The 22,769-nt window shown below is 36.6% G+C and overlaps 1 protein-coding gene across 19 annotated transcripts in view; it reads right to left on the bottom strand.

Moving 5' to 3' along the window:
* The window catches only part of ROBO2 (roundabout guidance receptor 2), a 1,699,370-nt gene that overhangs the window by 70,675 nt on the left and 1,605,926 nt on the right, over positions 1 to 22,769 (bottom strand). For all 19 annotated transcript variants that reach the window (XM_067034916.1, XM_067034909.1, XM_067034903.1 and 16 more), the window contains 4 exons: positions 21,430 to 21,551; positions 14,121 to 14,352; positions 3,367 to 3,491; positions 878 to 1,049 (listed from right to left, as the gene is read on the bottom strand). In XM_067034916.1, the coding sequence (XP_066891017.1) occupies positions 878 to 1,049; positions 3,367 to 3,491; positions 14,121 to 14,352; positions 21,430 to 21,551 (651 nt within the window). The remainder of the gene's footprint in view (positions 1 to 877; positions 1,050 to 3,366; positions 3,492 to 14,120; positions 14,353 to 21,429; positions 21,552 to 22,769) is intronic.

The raw sequence follows: 22,769 nt of genomic DNA on the forward strand, positions 1-22,769 counted from the left end.
TGTAGAAAAACTGGAAGTCATATTCTTTCCCAGTGAGAGTATAAAATTATACAATTTGAAAAATATTTAGAGTTTCTTATAAAGTTAAACTACCTCAGTGCTCTTACCCAGAAATTCCACTTCTAGGTAATTCTCCAAAAGAAATAAAAACATATGTCCTCAAAAAAACTTCTTACACATTCTCTCAAGAGAAAAGCAGATAAACAAAATATGATACGTTCACATGATTGAATACTGCTCAGAAATAAAACATATGAATTGCATAATACATGTATGGGAGAATCTCAAAAACATTATGTTTAGTGAAAGAAGCCAGACACAAAATATTATATTCTGTATGATTCCATTTATATATACTTCAAGAAAAGTCAAACATAATCCATGGTGATAGGAAGCAATTTTCTGTAATGATGATAGTAGATTGAATACGGATTTCTTCTTTGGGATAGTTTATTTGGATTACTAGTTTCTTTTGGCCTGTTTCTGGTTAATTTTTGACATTTTTCTGGCTAAGAGGAGGTATACAGATTTGAAACATAATGCGCTTTCTTCAGTAACTGCCTCATTTCCTATTGTATTTCAAAGGCATCGAAATTACAAATGAAACTATAGATTAAAAATAATTTTCAAACCAACTTTCAGCATGTAAACTCTTAATGATTATGATTTTAAGAAGTTTGTGGAAATCCTAAGAGCATAAGCAATTGCTAAACATTTTGTTAGAAGCTCTAGTCAGTTTATTTGCCTATATGATGTGTGTATCTTATTACTCATTATTTACTGTATATCCACTGTTGGGATGCAGATTCAAAAAAATAATCTACCTTGTTACCAGCTGACTGATTCTAAAACACATACCATAGGGATTGGTACTCACCAATTATTATTGGCTGTGGCTCACTTTTTACTCCAACTCCTGCACTGGTACTAGCTGCAACCTCTACCCGGTATTGAATACCTGGGAATAATCCACCAATTATTACAGATCGAATGGCTGCATCCACAGTTTTGTTGATGTGGAATCGTGTTTCATTCCCCAGACACCAGATCTATAGAAATGTAAAGTGAATATCAAAAGAATACAAAATTATTTTTTTCTGGTAATTAGTTCATTATAATTCATTAAATCTTTTAGTAGAGACCAATCTATTTTCTAGTCTTATAGAAGTATTTGTAAATGACATTTTCTAAAGCCTAATTTCAGCTGTTTATATATACATGTATGTATGTATATATATATGCATGTGTGTCTGTGTATGTGTGTGTGTGTATTAAAGAACAACAAAAGAAGCTACAACTATGCAGCGTTCCTTTATATTTTACAATCAACACTGAATGCTCATAGTACAATGATTCCCTCAACACCTCTGCAAGATCTGGAAAGTGGTCCTTGATTGCAAATGGCGTTTAGGTATGGATTAAGACACACAAATTCCTCTGCTTAATTTATTTATCAAGATTTATTATGCAAAAAATTATTAAAAATATGGTGATTATGAGTTGTAGTATCCAAAGTATATAGGTGCACATCTAAGTAATTTATATTTCATTTAAGAAAATATTAACTTACACAGAAGTGATTAACAAGATTAATTGACTAAAGTTATAGGTATTGACTGAGATAAAATTAAAGCCAATATTTACACTGACTAATAAATCTTAATATTGATCAAAACATATCTATACATACACATGCACGAGAACAGAGTGGTGGGAAGTCTTTAAACACTGATGTGAGGGACGCTAGGCTTGTACTTCCAAAGAGAATCAAATTTTAAGTCATACATTCTTTTGGGATATGGAAATCTGTTACTGTAAAATGTGTTATAAAAAAGTCTACTGTGTGTACTTATTTGTATTTCTATTATACAGTATTTATAATCTACATGGGGACACATAAGTAGGAACACACATTGCTTGTTTCTGAAAGAGGTAAGTTCCTGAAACTTTTTCTTTAAAAGAATGCCTTTGAATTGCAGATGTCTTTTATTTAGTCTAAGAAACCTAAGTTACTAGTGAAGGATTATTTAGCCCTTAACAAAATATACACATTTTTACCAAAATAGGACAATCTCATATGAGTGAGAAAATTTACAACTTATGAAAAATTATCATGTTGTGAAAAAAGATCAATATTTAAATAAATAGAAGTTGAGGATATTTAGTCCTAGATGATATAAAAGTAAAATCCTAAACTCATTAAAAACCACACACACTCCAGGGTAGATAATGTTTTGCTTTTAAAACAATGTGTCCTAACACTTATAAAATTTCTGATTTTATATAATTATGCTATTGTAAAAGCACTTACTCTTATTTTCTTATTCAGATTTCTTTATAATGTGATGGGAATAATTTTAAAATAAATTCTTACGCAAATTTAGTCCATTTGCTTCAGTAACTTAACCATTAACTTAGGAAAATTCTACTTTAACTTTCACATTTTCTCCTAGAAGTAACAATGTTTTGAGTAAAATTATTCAGCTTAATTTCATATACCAACTATGAATTTCTGGGGTGAGGTGGGGTGTCTAGTTTTCTTTTCTAATAGATCTACTTAGCATGTTATTATAAGATTTCTATAAAAATTTATTAATAGCAAAAAAGCATAGTTTTGAATTTTCACAAGATTTAATGAGGTGTTTTACTCTCTCATGTGGTCTAATCACATCACAATTAATCAGAACCTTATTTCTCAAAGTTAGACAGCTTGTGATTCTTAAGTGATATCGCTCAAATGACGGTGAAGAAACAACGAATATATACTGTTTCCAAATAGCAACTAATTCATCAGTTGAAAAATAAGAGTTTTTCAAAATTTGTTTTTTCAATGGCTCCCTTTTTTCAAGTGAAATATCTTACAGAACTTTTTACCTTTAACTTGGTAAAAGCAGAATTTACAGTGGGAGGTGGTACTGCCCACCCTCTTATCTCCATCTCAACTCTTTAAACCCCTGAAGCATCTTTTTTATGAGAATACAGTTTAAAAACAGCTGTTCTAAGTCCCATTACACAGAAATCTAATAACAAAGATAAAGGCACTTTCTAGGATAGGGCTTCACTATCTACCCTCTACCCTGTCTCTCTAAATCCCTGAGGTTCTGCAATCACATTATAAAAACAACAACAACAACACTGCATTCTTATGGTTTACTTGTCCATCTGAGTTTATGTTATCTGTGACCTTGGAATTAGGTTCTATGCATACTATGCATTTGCTTCTTTACCTGTCACACAAAGATATAAAATATTACTTTACACTCAAACTCAATAAGAGGGCCACTAGAAATGTTCCCCCTCCATGTGACCCTGAGACTTCTCTGGGGACTTGTACTTGTGAACTTTCCTTCTTCATCCAGGCCTTACCTTGTATTCTTGGATAATTCCATTCTGATGATCAGGAGGAGGAGGATCCCAGGAAACACTAATACTTGTGCTATTGTGGCTTCCAACAGTCAGCACAGTGACAGATTGTGGAGGGGCACTTGGGGCTGCAGAGAAAGTGATTAGAATAAACACAAACTGTAAGTCTTGGTGTACATTAAGGCTGCTTACAGAATATGAATATAAAGATAAAATGCAAGAAGGTCTGGTTTCCAGTTGTTCTGACTTAACAGTGACAGTTTAAAAAAAATCCTTTATATATAATGGATAGATTAAAGCAAATACAACAGCTATGGTAATATGTCCTCAACAATAAATTTAACAGCTAACATTCAAATGAATGTTTCCTGCGTGCCCAGAACTGATGTAACAGTAAGATTTAATTCTCATAATAACCTCAGGAAAGAAAAACAACTCTTATCTCAGTTTTACAGATAAGGAAACTGAAGACTTAGCTAAGTCAAACAATGAGGGAGAATTTGAACCCAGGTATGTCTGATTGATCCTAGAACTTTGATTCTTTTGACTCTAATAGGCTAGCTTTTTAAAAAACAAACAAACAAAAAACAACAACAAAAATACCACTGCTATCAAAAATGTTCTGAGAATATGCATTCCAAAATTTTATGTCATTATCTCTGAGTGGTAGCATTACTGACAATCTTTTTGTTTTGTTCTGGTTTGCATTTAATACATAAAAACAGAAACACAGCTATAAATTTCACCAATGTAGAAAAAAGACACTTCTGTTTTCATATTGAGAAAAATAATTGTTATAAATTGACCCATAATTTAAGATTTAAAACTTATTTTATATTGATGAGCAAGGAACTCTGAAGATATAAATGAAAACAGTTCATGCTGGATCAAATGTGAAATGGACAGATTTTAATTTCCTACAATTCTCTTCCTTTATGGTTTTTCCTATAACTAATTATAATCATACTGAGAAAAGATGAACAAGAAGAAAAATCATGATTTTGGACTGTAGCATCTCCTACCCAGCATATTTGAGAGCTAACTCATGCTAATTTGGCTGGAAAACTAATCAATTCTCAGTATATCTCTGAATTTAAACCAAAGGTTGAAAAAACTAATCAAAGTACTAACAGTTAAAGCAAAATTCAGATAATTCTGTGATACAAAAGAATTTTTACATATAAGATCAATGCTTCCACAACCACACAACTTAGTTCTTTGAAAATGTGTACACTTCAAACATAAAAGATATTTTAAAAGACTATCAATTGGGGCTTCCCTGGTGGCGCAGTGGTTAACAGTCCACCTGCCAATGCAGGGCACCTGGGTTTGAACCCTGGTCCAGGAGGATCCCACATGCCGTGGAGCAACTAAGCCCGTGTGCCACAACTGTTGAGGCTGCGCTCTGGAGCCCTCGAGCCACAATTCCTCAGGCCAAGTGCCACAACTGCTGAAGCCCACGTGCCTGGAGCCCCTGCTCCAAAACAAAGAGAAGCCACTGCAATGAGAAGCCTGCGTGCCGCAACGAAGAGTAGCCCCTACTTGCCACAACCAGAGAAAAGCCTGCGTGCAGCAACAAAGACCCAATGCAGCCCCCCCAAAAAAAAGCCTATCAATAAAGTTTCCCGGGGGAGCGAGAAGATGGCGGAAGAGTAAGACGCGGGGATCACCTTCCTCCTCACAGATACATCAGAAATACATCTACACGTGAAACTTCTCCTATAGAACACCCACCGAACGCTGGCAGAAAAGGCAAGAAACTCCCCACGTACCTGGGCAGGGCAAAAGAAAAAAGAATAAACAGACAAAAGAATAGGGACGGGACCTGCACCAGTGGGAGGGAGCCGTGAAGAAGGAAAGGTTCCCACACACTAGGAGCCCCTTCGCGGGTGGAGACTGCGGGTGGCGGAGTGGGGAGCTCCAAAGCCGCGGAGGAGAGCGCAGCAACAGGGTGCGGAAAGCAAAGCGGAGGGATTCCGCAGAGGATCTGTGCCGACCAGCACTCACCAGCCCGAGAAGCTCGTCTGCTCAGCCGCCGGGGAGGGCAGGGCTGGGAGCTGAGCCTCAGGCTTCAGTCAGATCCCAGGGAAAGGTCTGGAGTTGGCAGAGTGAAAACAGCCTGAAGGGGTTAGTGCACCACAGCTAGCCGGGAGGGAGTCCAGTTGAAGTCTGGAGCTGCCGAAGAGGCAAGAGACCTTTTCTTCCCTCTTTGCCTCCTGGTGCGAGAGGAGAGGGGTTTAATCGTGCTGCTTAAAGGAGCTCCAGAAACGGGCGCGGAGCTACCGAAGAGACAAGAGACTTTTTCTTGCCTCTTCGCTTCCCGGGGCGCGAGGAGAGGGGATTAAGGGCACCGCGAAAAGGAGCTCCAGAAACGGGCGTGAGCCGCGGCTGTCAGCACGGACAGTAGAGACGCGTGTGGGACGCTAAGGTTGCTGCTGCCGCCACCAAGAGGCCTGTGTGTGAGCACAGGTCACTCTCCACACCGCCTCTCCCGGGAGTCTGTGCAGCCCGCCACTGCCGGGGTCCCGGGATCCAGGGATAGCTTCCCCGGGAGAAGGCGCGGCGAGCCGTGGGCCAGTGCAGCGTCACGCCGGCCTCTGACGTTGCGGACTCGCCCCGCCTCCATGCCCCTCCCTCCCCCTGGCTTGAGTGAGCCAGAGACCACGAATCAGCTGTTCCTTTAACCCCGTCCTGTCTGAGAGAAGGGCAGACGCCCTCGGACGACCTACGCGCAGAGGCGGGGCCAAGGCCAAAGCTGAACCCCAGGAGCTGTGTGAACAAAGAGAGGGGGAGTTCTCTCCCAGCAGCCTCAGAAGCAGCGGGTTAAAGCTCCACAGTCAACTTGAAGTGCTCTGCATCTGTGGAAAACCTGAATAGACAGCGAAATATCCCAAGTTGAGGAAGTGGACTTTGGGAGCAAGATATACTATTATTTTCTCCTTTTTTCTTTTTCTGAGTGTGTATGTGTGTGCTGCTGTGTGAGATTTTATCTGTATAGCTTTGTTTTCACCATTTGTCCTAGGGTTAGACCGACCCGGTTTTCGGGTTTTTTTTTGGTTTTTTTTTTTTCTTCAATATAAATTTTTCTTCTTAATAATTATTTTTTATCTTAAAAACTGTATTTTACCCTACTTTATTTTGTCTTCTCCCCTTTCTTTCTTCCTTTCTTCCCTCCTTTCTTTCCTACTTCCCTCCTTCCTTCCTCCCTTCCTTCCCTTATTCCCTCCTTCCTTGCTCCCTTCCTTTCTTCCTCCCTCCCTTCCTTTCTTCCTTCCTCCCCTCCCTTCCTCCTTCCTTCCTTCTTTCCTTTATTGCCTTTCTATTATTTCTCCCTTTTATTTTGAGCCGTGTGGATTAAAGGCTTTTGGCACTCCAGCCAGGTGTCAAGGCTGTGTCTCTGAGGTGGGAGAACCAACCTCAGGACACTGGTCCACAAGAGACCTCTCAGCTCCACGTAATATCAAATGGGGAAAATCTCCCAGAGATCTCCATCTCAACACCAAGACCCAGCTTCACTCAAGGACCACCAACGAACAGTGCTGGACACCCTATACCCAACAAAGAGCAAGACAGGTCTACAGCCCCATCCATTAGCAGAGAGGCTGCCTAAAATCATAATAAGGCTACCAACATCCCCATACACACCACCAGACGTGGACCTGCCCACCAGAAAGACAAGATCCAGCCTCATCCACCAGAACAGAGGCACTAGTCCCCCCAACCAGGAAACCTGCTCAACCCACTGAACCAACCTCAGCCACTGGGGACAGCCACCAAAAACAGAGAGAACTACAGACCTGCAGCCTGCAAAAAGGAGACCCCAAACACAGTAAGATAAGCAAAATGAGAAGACAGAAAAACACACAGCAGATGAAGGAGCAAGATAAAAACACACCAGACCTAACAATTGAAGAGCTAATAGCCAGTCTACCTGAAAAGGAATTCAGAATAATGATAGTAAAGATGATTCAAAATCTTGGAAATAGAATAGACAAATTGCAAGAAACATTTAACAAGGACCTAGAAGAAATAAAGAGGAAGCAAGCAACGACGAGCAACACAATAAATGAAATGAAAAATACTCTAGATGGGATCAATAGCAGAATAACTGAGGCAGAAGGACGGATAAGTGACCTGGAAGATAAAATAGTGGAAATAACTACTGCAGAGCAGAAGAAAGAAAAAAGAATCAAAAGAACTGAGGACAGCCTCAGAGATCTCTGGAACAACATTAAACTCACCAACATTCGAATCATAGGGGTCCCAGAAGAAGAAGAGAAAAAGAAAGGGACTGAGAAAATATTTGAAGAGATTATAGTTGAAAACTTCCCTAATATGGGAAAGGAAATAGTCAATCAAGTCCAGGAAGCACAGAGAGTCCCATACAGGATAAACCCAAGGATAAACACGCCAAGACACATAATAATCAAACAGTCAAAAATTAAATACAAAGAAAACATATTAAAAGCAGCAAGGGAAAAACAACAAATAACACACAAGGGAATCCCCGTAAGGTTAACATCTGATCTTTCAGCAGAAACTCTACAAGCCAGAAGGGAGTGGAAGGACATATTTAAAGTGATGAAGGAAAAAAACCTACAACCAAGATTACTCTACCCAGCAAGGATCTCATTCAGATTTGATGGAGAAATTAAAAGCTTTACAGACAAGCAAAAGTTGAGAGAGTTCAGCACCACCTAACCAGCTCTACAACAAATGCTAAAGGAACTTCTCTAAGCAAGAAACACAAGAGAAGGAAAAGACCTACAAGAACAACCCGAAACAATTAAGTAAATGGTAATAGGAACACACATATCAATAATTACCTTACGTGTAAATGGATTAAATGCTCCCACCAAAAGACAGAGACTGGCTGAATGGATACAAAAACAAGACCCATATATATGCTGTCTACAAGAGACCCACTTCAGACCTAGGGACACTTACAGACTGAAAGTGAGGGGATGGAAAAAGATATTCCATGCAAATGGAAATCAGAAGAAAGCTGGAGTAGCAATTCTCATATCAGACAAAATAGACTTTAAAATAAAAACTATTACAAGAGACAAAGATGGACACTACATAATGATCAAGGGATCGATCCATGAAGAAGATATAACAATTGTAAATATTTATGCACCCAACATAGGAGCACCTCAATACATAAGGCAAATACTAACAGCCTTAAAAGGGGAAATTGACAGTAACACAATCATAGTAGGGGACTTCAACACCCCACTGTCACCAATAGACAGATCATCCAAAATGAAAATAAATAAGGAAACACAAGCTTTAAATGATACATTATACAAGATGGATTTACTTGATATTTATAGGACATTCCATCCAAAAACAACAGAATACACATTTTTCTCAAGTGCTCATGGAACATTCTCCAGGATCCATCATATATTGGGTCACAAATCTAGCCTTGGCAAATTTAAGAAAATTGAAATCGTATCAAGTATCTTTTCTGACCACAACGCTATGAGACTAGATATCAATTACAGGAAGAGATCTGTAAAAAATACAAACACATGGAGGCTAAACAATACACTACTTAATAACGAAGTGATCACTGAAGAAATCAAACAGGCAATCAAAAAGTACTTAGAAACAAATGATAATGGAGACACGACGCCCCAAAACCTATGGGATACAGCAAAAGCAGTTCTAAGAGGGAAGTTTATAGCAATACAATCCTACCTTAAGAAACAGGAAACATCTCGAATAAACAATTTAACTTTGCACCTAAAGCAATTAGAGAAGGAAGAACAAAAAAACCCCAAATTTAGCAGAAGGAAAGAAATCATAAAGATCAGATCAGAAATAAATTAAAAAGAAATGAAGGAAACAATAGCAAAGCTCAATAAAACTAATAGCTGGTTCTTTGAGAAGATAAATAAAATTGAAAAACCATTAGCCAAACTCATCAAGAATAAAAGGGAGAAGACTCAAATCAATAGAATTAGAAATGAAAAAGGAGATGTGACAACTGACACTGCAGAAATATAAAAGATTATTAGAGATTACTACAAGCAACTCTATGCCAATAAATTGGACAACCTGGAAGAAATGGACAAATTCTTAGAAATGCACAACCTGCCGAGACTGAACCAGGAAGAAATACAAAATATGAACAGACCAATCACAAGTACTGAAATCAGAACTGTGATTAACAATCTTCCAACAAACAAAAGCCCAGGACCAGATAGCTTCACAGGCGAATTCTATCAAACATTTAGAGAAGAGCTAACACCTATCCTTCTCAAACTCTTCCAAAACATAGCAGAGGGAGGCACACTCCCGAACTCATTCTATGAGGCCACCATCACCCTGATACCAAAACCAGACAAGGACGTCACAAAGAAAGAAAACTACAGGCCAATATCACTGATGAACATAGATGCAAAAATCCTCAACAAAATACTAGCAAACAGAATCCAACAGCACATTAAAAGGATCATACACCATGATCAAGTGGGGTTTATTCCAGGAATGTAAGGATTCTTCAATATACGCAAATCAATCAACGTGATACACCATAGCAACAAACTGAAGGAGAAAAACCATATGAGCATCTCAACAGATGCAGAGAAAGGTTTTGACAAAATTCAACACCCATTTATGATAAAAACCCTGTAGAAAGTAGGCATAGAGGGAACTTTCCTCAACATAATAAAGGCCATATATGACAAACCCACAGCCAGCATTGTTCTCAATGGTGAAAAACTGAAATCATTTCCACTAGGATCAGGAAGAAGACAAGGTTGCCCACTCTCACCACTCTTATCCAACATAGTTTTGGAAGTTCTAGCCATAGCAATCAGAGAAAATAAAGAAATAAAAGGAATCCAAATAGGAAAAGAAGAAGTAAAGCTGTCACTGTTTGCAGATGACATGATACTATACATAGAGAATCCTAAGGATGCTATCAGAAAACTACTAGAACTAATCAATGAATTTGGTAGAGTAGCAGGATACAAAATTAATGCACAGAAATCTCTTGCATTCTTATACACTAACGATGAAAAATCCGAGAGGGAAATTAAGAAAACACTCCCATTTACCATTGCAACAAAAAGAATAAAATATCTAGGAATAAACCTACCTAAGGAGACAAAAGACTTGTATGCAGAAAACTATAAGACACTGATGAAAGAAATTAAAGATGATACAAATAGGTGGAGAAATATACCATGTTCTTGGATTGGAAGAATCAACATTGTGAAAATGACTCTATTACCCAAAGTAATCTACAGATTCAAAGCAATCCCTATCAAATTACCACTGGCATTTTTTACAGAACTAGAACAAAAAATTTCACAATTTGTATGGAAACACAAAAGACCCCGAATAGCCATAGCAATCTTGAGAACGAAAAATGGAGCTGGAGGAATCAGGCTCCCTGACTTCAGACTATACTACAAGGCCACAGTAATCAAGACAGTATGGTACTGGCACAAAAACAGAAATATAGATCAATGGAACAGGATAGAAAGCCCAGAGATAAACCCACACACATATGGTCACCTTATCTTTGATAAAGGAGGGAAGGATATACAGTGGAGAAAAGACAGCCTCTTCAATAAGTGGTGCTGGGAAAACTGGACAGTTACCTGTAGAAGTATGAAATTAGAACACTCCCTAACACCACACACAAAAATAAACTCAAAATGGGTTAAAGACCTAAATGTAAGGCCAGACACTATCAAATGCTTAGAAAAAAACATAGGCAGAACACTCTATGACATAAATCACAGCAAGATCCTTTTTGACCCATCTCCTAGAGAAATGGAAATAAAAACAAAAATAAACAAATGGGATCTAATGAAACTTAAATGCTTTTGCACAGCAAAGGATACCATAAACAAGACCAAAAGACAACCCTCAGAATGGGAGAAAATATTTGCAAATGAAGCAACTGACAAAGGATTAATCTCCAAAATTTATAAGCAACTCATGCAGCTCAATAACAAAAAAACAAACAACCCAATCCAAAAATGGGCAGAAGAACTAAATAGACATTTCTCCAGAGAAGATATACAGATTGCCAACAAACACATGAAAGAATGCTCAACATCATTAATCATTAGAGAAATGCAAATCAAAACTACAATGAAGTTATCACCTCACACCAGTCAGATTGGCCATCATCAAAAACTCTAGAAACAATAAATGCTGGAGAGGGTGTGGAGAAAAGGGAACACTCTTGCACTGCTGGTGGGAATGAAAATTGATACAGCCACTATGGAGAACAGTATGGAGGTTCCTTTAAAAACTACAAATAGAACTACCATATGACCCCGCAATCCCACTACTAGGCATATACCCTGAGAAAACCATAATTCAAAAAGAGTCATGTACCAAAATGTTTATTGCAGCTCTATTTACGATAGCCAGGACATGGAAGAAACCTAAGTGCCCATCAACAGATGAATGGATAAAGAAGATGTGGCACATATATACAATGGAATATTAGCCATAAAAAGAAATGAAACTGAGTTATTTGTAATGAGGTGGATAGACCTGGAGTCTGTCATACAGAGTGAAGTAAGTCAGAAGGAGAAAAACAAATACCGTATGCTAACATATATATATGAATCTAAGAAAAAAAAATGTCATGAAGAGATTAGTGGTAGGATGGGAATAAAACACAGACCTACTAGAGCATGGACTTGAGGATATGGGGAGGGGGAAGGGTAAGCTGTGACAAAGTGAGAGAGTGGCAGGGACATATATACACTACCAAATGTAAAATAGATAGCTAGTGGGAAGCTGCCGCTTAGCACAGGGAGTTCACCTCTGTACTTTGTGACCACCTAGAGGGGTGGGCTAGGGAGGGTGGGAAGGAGGATGATGCAAGAGGGAAGAGATATGGGAACATATGTATATGTATAACTGATTCACTTTGTTGTAAAGGAGAATCTAACACACTATTGTAAAACAGTTATACTCAAATAAAGATGTTTTTAAATAAATAAATAAATAAATAAAAATAAAGTTTCCCACGTTTGATAAATCTGTCACAACGTATTTCACTAAGGTATAGTCATCTTTGGATTGAGTGTAAGACACACACAGACACGTTACCACCATCCTGCTCTTTATCACTCCTCTGTGTGATACCGTTGCTCCAAAATGTGGCACAATTACATCAATCCAACCATTCGCCTACCAGTTTTGCAGTTATTAAGTAGACTTCATTGAAAAGTAACATTTTGGAGAACTGGTTTCTCATCTGCCTTACTGCTGGCTTGGCAAGAACACCGTGCGTATTTCCTGACCTGTCAATTATTACACAGATGTGAAAGAACCCACTCATTGCTCCCAGACAAGCCCAGCTGAGTTCCATTTGTTCCCTTCAGAAGGCCACAGAAAGTGGAGATGAACGTACACCGAATGGTGACAAATGTCTAGTCCAGAGGAAAAGTCTAACTGCAGTGAAATTGATTTTTGGAAATATGCTTCAAATGTAGCATTCTGTATTAAGTTTACCCACCCCACTCATTAGTTCTACACATTGTCCACACAGAGTAAAATTTAATGGGGGCTGAAGATCCTATTATTAATTTTTTTTTTCTTGACAAATCTTAAAGGTAGACTAATGATGCCTTTAAAATTATGCACTTCTGGGCTTCCCTGGTGGCGCAGTGGCTGAGAGTCCGCCTGCCGATGCAGGGGACACGAGTTCGTGCCATGGTCCGGGAAGATCCCACATGCCGCGGAGCGTCTAGGCCCGTGAGCCGTGGCCGCTGAGCCTGCGCGTCCGGAGCCTGTGCTCCGCAACGGGAGAGGCCACAACAGTGAGAGACCCGCGTACCGCCAAAAAAAAAAAAAAAAAAAAAGAGCACTTCTGCTCATGTCAGTATATCACACTGTAAACCAATATGAAGATAACATTTCTCTGTTGCTTATTATAAGATATGTATAATTTAAAAGTTCTTGGGTCAAACATATACATCTATGTTACCATGAACACCCTACACACAGTTTCTTAAGGTTGCTCTTATACTGATTTATATGAAATATGTTTTTGTACATAAAATTAGTACAAAAGCAGAAAAGGGGGGAATTTATTATAGCTGGTATCTGATTTTTTTGTACTTTGATGATAGCATTCATTATAAACCTCTAGTTTAGGGAAGGAGACACTAGAAAATGGACTGGTTGAGACCAACATTAATTTCATGGCCATCACAGACTGACTTTAAAAGTATCTGCAGGTAAGAAAAGTTACGTAGGTTAGAGGGAGAGGGAACATCACTAAGAAGAATGCTGCTGCAAACATGCAAGGAAGGGGCCTTCCGGATTAGAAATTATGAGTCAGACTGGCAGAGCTCATAGGGAAGGAGGCTTATGAAAGGAAATGTCATGCTTTACCCCAAAAAAGAGAGACAAAGAACAGCCTGTGTACTTGGGTTTCCATTAGCCTGTCCTTTAATGAAGCCAAATGAGCTAAATCCATGTGTAAAAAAAAAGAATAGGAAAACATTATAATCAAATTCCAGTGCACTGAAAAACAAGATTTGAAGCTAATGTGTCCTTAAGGAAAATTCAAACTACGTGAATGTCATTTTTTTGAGTTGTTAGATTCTGTGAAATTGTCAGAATAAAAGGAGAAAATGATACTTCCTGGATTCACTTTTAGAATCTCTTTTGCTACCCTTCTAAGGAAGATGATAAACAAGAACTTCAACAGAGATTGATTTAATTATGGTTTAAGTTTGGTTTATGTTAGAAATCTGAATACTGACCTTCTTCGGTAGTACGAACTGTTTTAGATTCACTATCCATTCCTTGGAACTCGTTAAAATATGGTCGAACTTTAATTTCATAAGTCACCCCCTTTTTCAGATTGACTAAGACGGCACTTCGCTCAGTCGGGACTTTAGCATCTAAATTCTGCCATGTTGATGTAGCCTGCAGGCCTGAAGTCTGACGGTACATCACTCGGTAGCCTTGAATAAACTGGGGTTGGCGATCAACCTGAAAAACAAAGCAAAAAACTTTTGAAAGTAAATGGAAGTGTCTGAGTGATGCCATGGCTTTCTAATTCATCTCCCTGCTTCTAATATCCTTTTCCAGTTCTGAGTTCACGTTGCTCCTAAGTTGTTATTTCCAAAATGAAGAGTGGAACAACATTCTCTCCTGTTAAAAATACTTCATAGTAGCTAAGATACTCAATCAATTCAAAGTCTTTGGATTAGCACAAAAGCCTGTCAAGGCCTAGACCTGCCAATGTTTCTAGCTTTGTTGCTCGTCTGTTTGCTCTTTTTTTGTAGTCAACAATTCTCATTTGTGTGGTTTTATATGTAGCGTGCTATTTGTCAGGAATCTCCATTCTCATCCCTTGATCATTCACTAATGCCTTCACTCACTCAAACATTTTCTGAGTTCTTACTAACAGGTGCCAGTTATTCTGTTAACTCTGAGGGTAAAAATGGAGAATGAAAGGAGACTCAGTCCCAGGCCTCATGGTGCATAGAATTCAAGTAGAAGGTGGGCATTATTTAATGCTCACTCGAACAATGGGCAGGTTACATTCATAACAAATAAGCATATGCAGATATTACAAATGAGTTGTACTAGGAGCTAAGAAAGCCTAGGGTGGAGAGGAAGTTGAGTGATCAGGAAGGGGAGACAGTTTCCTGGAAGAAGAACAAGTGCTGAGATGTGCATGGAAAGTAAGATTTATTTAGGGGAAGAAGAGTAGGAACAGAATGTGTAAAATTCCTGTAGCTGGAGGAAGCATACGAAAGGGACTCAAGAGTTGTGGCGCCAGAGCGTCCGTTCTAAATGCATATGAAAAGCTTATACCCATTAACAAATATTAAATGAAAGACATTTATTAAGTTATCAACTTCTGGCTCCTCCAATATTCCACTATTGGCACAACTTGACAACTTTCTTGATCCTTTCATTTATCTGAGGTACAGAGGATAAGCAGATGTTTTAAATAAAAATCAGAGATTTGGAACCTGAAAACCAATATCAAAATATCAAAAAATACCAAAAAACAAGTTCTCATTTTACATTTATTGAAGAGTCTTTATTGGCATTACCATTGTTTCATTTCAGGGTGAAAGGGACTTTTAGCTTTTTAAACTTTTTAAATGTCTTGCCATTTTTTAGAAATGCTTGACAAATATAATTACCACAGCACCTTCTTCAGTTAATATTCCATGTGCTATATAGTTTAGTAGCCATATTTTAAGAAGCCTTTAACTTGACATATTTCACTGTCAAATAAAGTGTAAAATTCAATGGAGAAGAGATGGAATAACCTCATTTTAGGAAGGTTGAGGAGAGAGGAAATAAAGAAGGTGATGATGGAAACGGTTACGTCAGCTTTTTAAAAATGTCTTTATCCAACTTGTTAACACATAATAAACAAAAGGTATTCTTTCATGTATTAACTTCTGGCACTTCTTCATTAGTTGCAGCATTTTAAAATATTTTTTTAAGTGAAGACAGAAAATTTAAAAATACAGAACCTCAATCAAAATACCGTGAAACAAAGGGACATTTTTTTGGTATTTAGAATGTCCAAGCTAGAAAAATCCATAAAGTTGGTGAGCGTGGAGCATGTGTGTTTCTAAGTATAGCTAATTCCAGTTTCACAGATGAGTCTCACAAAGTAAGAATTCCTTCACCCACCTGACAGTTTTCTAACCCTCAAAGATTTGTGGAATTAGTGCTACACTTATATGAGGTTATGTCAAGGAAAAGTAAGCTTGGTTCTGATACCAAAGCTCATGATCTTTGAATCCTCATCCATGCTACCAGTTTGTGTACCTACCAAAATACATATTTTTTGAAAAGCAGAAGTTGTTCTGACATTATAAAACAAGGTAAGTAAAAAGCAAAAAGGTAAATTTATGAGAGCCAAAGAGAGATGCCTTTCATCAAAACTGTCAATGTTCAAAAAAATCCCCGCAGCATATGTTCAAACAACATTAAGCTTGCATTTTATAAACTTCTCTGCATTCACTTTAAGTGAATTTATATACTGAAAGAAAGACATAACTCACAATAATAGCTTGTTAATACTGAAAGAAGCAAGCTGTGTTTTTAAGAAGGACATTAAGCAGCTGTTTGCAGATGAAGGGAGTCAGTAAATCAGGGTAAATTGGTTTTATCCATGTTTGGTTTTCATTAATTAAGTGTTTTAGGACTTTATGAAGCTAATGTTTACTACACAACATTGCTTTGCTCACTGCAGTGTACACTGCCTTCAACCAGTGTATTCTAATGGCCTACTTAATAGCTAAATAGTTTAACTTGATTTTGCGTGGTTGCTATACATTCTTTTCAGAAGGAAATTTTTTGTTACAGGTGAAAGCAAAAATGAAAATGCTGCACATTACCTATTAAAAAATAGGTGGGATTTTTAGTGGATATGTACTCTACAGCATTGACTTTTGGAGCACCTTTTGACAAGTGGTCACTTTTGAGTTAAACCTTATGCTTGTCACTAGTTTTATTAACATTCTAATTATAAGAAGGAGGATTTTCTTTTAGAGTTGATTATAATCAGAGTCCAGCCACAAATCCATGCATGGGCTTATAGAATTTAAAAAATTGGTATTTTCTGATATCTGAATAATAAAGAATTGTCTTAAGGAACATGTGAAGTGAAGAGAGTTTCAGTCTTCAGGTCATAAGGTCTCTATTAAGTGATGGCTTAGCCTTTTAAACTTTCTGAGCCTCAGTTTACTTAGTTTGCTCAAATAATATGCATATTACAAGGGCACAGAAACAATTAAATGACTAATACAGTTTAAAGCACTCTGCAAGTTTTAGAGCTGTACAATGATAAAGCATTGTTACATAAGGGATATACTAAAAATGGGGGCCCATATGTGGCCCTCAAATCAGCACTTTCATTAAAAGGTTTAAAGCGAGATGCTCAATATCTATCATTTCAATTTTATAAATTCCACCTATACTGAAAATTCAAATTAAATTTCCTTTGGTGGGCTTAGCCTTCTAAGTAACTGATCTGGGTTTAATTGAGTTCTGAAATTCTAGTTCGCCAAAGCACTCTTTCAACTCCAGTAGCTGTGATGTTTAAGGGGCAAGGGGTCTGTAATCCTTTTTGTCCTTGAATAAAAACAAAACACTCACACACAAAAAAACTAGAATAATGATTTTAAAATAAGGGATTTATTGCTATTTTCTTTGTAAAACAGCCGTTTTCATCATTTTTACCTACCCTCATTATAACAGCAGTCATTTTTAGAAAGTAGCCTTTGTTAAGTATTGTTGCTTCAAGTATTTAGACTTGTGGGGCAGGCAGATGGTCTTTCCAGTCCAAACATCCTATGTGTTTGGTAATAGAATCCTGCCAACTATTGATAAACCATAACAGCTGACCCCTAATCGAAATACATGGGCTGGATAATATATTTCTTCCCTCAAACATCAACAAGTCTATAACTCAAATACTAACAATGTTATAACTCAAAGAACATACACATTTAGCAAGTTGAAAATATGACATGAAAATGCATATTTGGTTACAATTTCTTTGACAACTGATCTGACTTCCAGCCTAAATTTATTTCACTAAAATTTACTTCTGAAATACATACTTATCTCATGTGTAACTACAAATTCATGGCGAATTTGTGATATAATTGAATGGTTTCTTTTTTAAAGTAAAAAGTTAAAATGTATGAAAACAACTGATTTGATCATTCAACAGACAGCTACTGAAAATGTATTTCATAATGAATGCTTTGCTCTGAAAAAAGACAAATGAAAACATGAACTTTGGACTCTCAGAACTCAAGCTCATGAGGGATAGAGATATACAAACTAGTAATGACAAGTTTCTTGGGATATAGAGATGAATATGACAAGGTCCCTCTCCTGGAAGAACTCCCAGACTACTGATCTGAAATTTTTATCTAATTCGATTTATTCTTTTAAATTCAGTGACTTTTAAAGTGATTAACTTCATAAACATAATGACTTTGATTCTTACCCAAATAATTTCCACATTTAGAAGCAGCTTAAAAAAGAAACCCCTTCAAAACTCCCAACAAAGCAGAGAAGACTTTTTCAATTGAGAATGAGGAAAAATCTGTTGTTAAAAATACAACCCTTTCCTTGGCTTTATTTGTTTTGTATCTAGCCAAAGCTACAGAAAGATGGAAAAGCCATGGCAGATGATACCCTTTCTGTGCCATTGGAAAAATGATGAGGTCATCATCCTCCCTTCATGGGAGCAGAATAATAGAAACCATTATATGCAGAAAACAGAATAAGTCTATGTGAAATTAAATCAAAAATAAAATTGTAAACAATGTAATCTTGAATAATCATAATTGCTCTTAAAACATAAATTTAGTTTTATTTTTTGTTAAAGCATTACCCAGTTTTGTACTCACTAAACATTTGACTGGTCTGGTTTAAGAAGTAAAGTGCCCCATCCAGGATCATATGTTGAAATTCCACAGTTAAAAGGTATTTCTTTCAACTAAATATTTGTCTACAGTTTATCTTTAAAGTGAAAAACACAAAAAGCAGGTTTAAAGTAAGGAAATTCTAATCCTATCTTTACCTGTAAATGGATGTAGAATACTGGGAACACTGTTCAACCTGTCTGCATTTGTTTCCTTTTACAAATCTATAGAACTGGACATAACAGCCTTAAATGTTAATTTAGTTTCCTCTGTTCAAATAAATAATGCCTCTATATTTCCCTGTATAGATGTAGATAAGTGATAATGCTGTTTCTGATGCCTGAGGATAGAGTTAATCACTTCCTCTTTGATTGAAACCTGTGTTTATAAAATGTGTACATACGGTTATGGCTCTTATCCCTGTGTACCATCATTAAGAATTCCCACATTTTTCTCAAGCAGATTTGTGTCTCTTTATACAGTGTTTCCCCACATCTAGTACAAAACTGGTCCTCAAAAAATGCTTGTTGAACTGTGTTTGCTCTATGGTTTTATTATTAAGAGGACGCTGGAATAATTCTCTTCATTGTGTTTCATATTTCAAACATAATTAATTAAGAACTGATGAAAAATAACTGGTTTTCCTTTTTCAACTTCTTTTGTTAAGGGAATTGATGGAAATGGGTGAAATAGTTAGCTCCCTAAAGAAACTTGGATTCTAAGGGGGGAGAATCCTTTTTTTTTTTTTAACTTACAGTCATTCTTCTACTACCACAAAAACAATAACAACAACACAACTAATAGGCATAATTATAAATACTTTCTAATTAATACAATTCTTTCTAATTAATTATGATTGACATAATTCTAATATTATAATTAAAGTAAAAAATTTCTAGATATCCATAACTCAAATGACCATTACTTACACAACATCCAAGATCTAGCACATATACGGGGGGCTTTAAAAAACTGTGCTCTTTTATCATCCTTATGGATTTTTAGCGGCAAGAGATCTCAGGCATAAATGAGAGGTTGGCAAAAACTGTATTAGGCACAAGGAAGAACATTATCTGGCTCTTCACAAAACAGACACACATAGATACAAACACATATACAAGGGTTAATATCCTCTAATATGAATAATATGGCTATTTTTATGCTATTTCTTATTTTCATTGCAGTGGCTATCATGCTATGAAAACATTTGTATTTTGAAATAACAGTGGGCAGGTTGACATTTAATAATGCATGGAATTTGGAATTGCATGTTCTTAGCCTATAGTAAAATATCAATCTACTTCTTAAAACCCATTAATTTATTTTACTACATATGTCAAATTATTAAAAGTATATACTTTTCTTGGTACTGCTGGATGAGATTCAGCTAAAAGAATGTGAAGATGATTGATTTATATTTAGAAGAAAACTTTAAATAAAATTTTTTGTGCTTCAAATGACATCATTAAGAAAGTAAAAAAAAAACATCTCACAGACTGGGAGAAAATATTTACAAATCATATATCTGATAAAGGATTTGTATCCAATATGTAAAGAACGTTATAGAACTATACTAAGAAGACAAACAACTCAATTTAAAAATGGGCAAAGAATTTGAACAGACATTTCTCTAAAGAAGATATACAAATGCTCATAAGCACATAAAAGATTCAAAACACTAGTCATTAAAGAAATGTAAATTAAAATCACAATGCTATACCACCCATAACCACTAGAACAGCTATAATCAAAAGGACAGGATAAGATGCAAGAGAAACTGGCAAGGATGTGGAAGAAACTAGAACCTTCAAATATTGCTTGTGGGAGCATAAAATTGTGTAACCACTTTGGAAAACATTTTGGCAGTTCATCCAAATGTTAAGCAGAGAGTTTAAGTCAACAATTCCTAAGTATACACAAGAAAAATGAAAATATACGTCGATGTGTACACAAGTGTTCATGGCACCATCATTCATAATGACCAAAAGTGGAAACAACTCAAATATGAATCAGCTGATAAATGGATAAACAGATGTATGTGATACATCTATACAATGGAATTCTACTCTATAATAAAATGGAAGAAAGTACTAATACATGCTACAACATGGGTGAACCTCAAAAATATCACCCTGAGTGAAAGAAGCCCAACACAAAATATCGTATATTGTATAATTTCATTCACATGGAAGAAATAGGCAAATTTATATAGACAGAGAACAGATTAGTGGTTGCAAAGGGCTGAAGTCAGGGGAGTGGAGGAGTGACTGCTAATGGGCGGAGGGTTTCACTTTGGGATGATGAAATGTTCGAAAATCAGATTCTGGTGATGACTGCACAACTCTGCAAAGATAGCAAACAATACTGAGTTGTACACTCTAACTCTGGTATGTCAATTATATCTCAGTAAGGCCATTTAAAAATTCAGGAGACAGATCGTATTGTTTATATTGAGATCTATTTTTCCTCTAGTCACACCTTTACCTATTGAATATTTTTTCTGCTTTGCCTTTGATTACACCTTGACTTTAAATGGTGAGTGTTTTTGCTCCTTTTTAAATTTTTGGTTTATTTTGTTTGCTTTGTTCTGCTTTGGTTTGTTTTCTTAAAGGAGTAAAAGAGACTACCATTAGGATAGTCTTCAGAAACTTACCGTCCATGTGACTTGAACAGTGGTAGGAGTCAATACAACTGGAGTATGAAGATGGACAAGGACGTCGCCGAGTTCTTTCTGGACTTGTCTATGGTCCACTCCCTGTGCTGGTGGGCTGATATCTACAGGGATAACCATTCCCAATTTTTAAGAAATTAACAGTGGAATTCTAATATACATTATATAAGCCAATATTATGCCATTAGAAATAATTACAGGGGAAAAATTAAGAACTCTTCGGGACAAACAACATTAAAGCATATTTATATATGTACCACCATTTTAGAACATAATTTGAGAACTGATATTTATCTTCACTAAAATAATATTAATAAAAGTGTATGCAACCCCTTATCCCCACTCAGTACACTGCTGTGAAAGATCTATTATTTTCTTATTAAAGGGTGACGTATGTGCTGCAAGACTTCGTTAGAAACATCAGTTTTACACAGATGTTGCCACGTTGAAGGATTTTTCCATGTAGTTAATGGGGCCAGGTCTGAAAATTGCTGTTGAGGAATTTGTTCAATCCCTTTCCCCAGTTAGTAGGTTGTGTGTTCTATTCCTTGACCTATTTCAGTCTGGGAGTGTGGAAGAGAAAGTAATCAGGGGGACTAGGGGTGAATTATGTTACTAAAAGTAAACAAAATAAGGGAAAGAAAGGGGAAGACCCCTCCGAAATTCACAAAAATAATTTTGACTGACCAATGTAAAATGCTGATAAAATGTTCTATGTAATAAATTCTGAACAGTACTCCAATATCTGACAAAAAATCATGCTGCTATTTTTTCGAAGTGATGGGGGGGGTAGGAGGGAGAAAGAATTACGATGTTTAAAATGATATACTCTCAGCCATAAACTGTTCTGACCCCTTATTCACCATTTGCCTAAATACTACTCTATTTCCCATACAGTGGTTTACATCCTATGTGTCCATTAAGAAAAAAGATAAATTGTAGACGTCCAAGTCCATCAAATTGATATCAAACACTGAATTTCACACATACTCAAATCAGCTCCTTTAACTGGTGCACTGCAATGTTATGTTGAATTTTTTTCTTCAATCACCTTATTTAAGGAACAAAGTCCAATTTAAAATGATTTACTTTCTTAATCTTGTTTTCTCCTATTTTCTCAGGCCACAATGCAACACTCTTGCAAAAATATTTTTAAGTGCATATCTCAGCCATAACTTAAATTGGGTACACTAACTTAAGTTGGAATATAAATGAGTGGGGACTACATTTTGGGAATTTTTTTCCAGTTCCACGTTTTTTCATCCTTAGCATAAACAACACAGTGAGTTTTACTTGATTTAGAAATCATATATATATATGTG

This window comes from Kogia breviceps, chromosome 5 (genome assembly GCF_026419965.1).
Source record: "Kogia breviceps isolate mKogBre1 chromosome 5, mKogBre1 haplotype 1, whole genome shotgun sequence".
NCBI lineage: Eukaryota > Metazoa > Chordata > Mammalia > Artiodactyla > Physeteridae > Kogia > Kogia breviceps.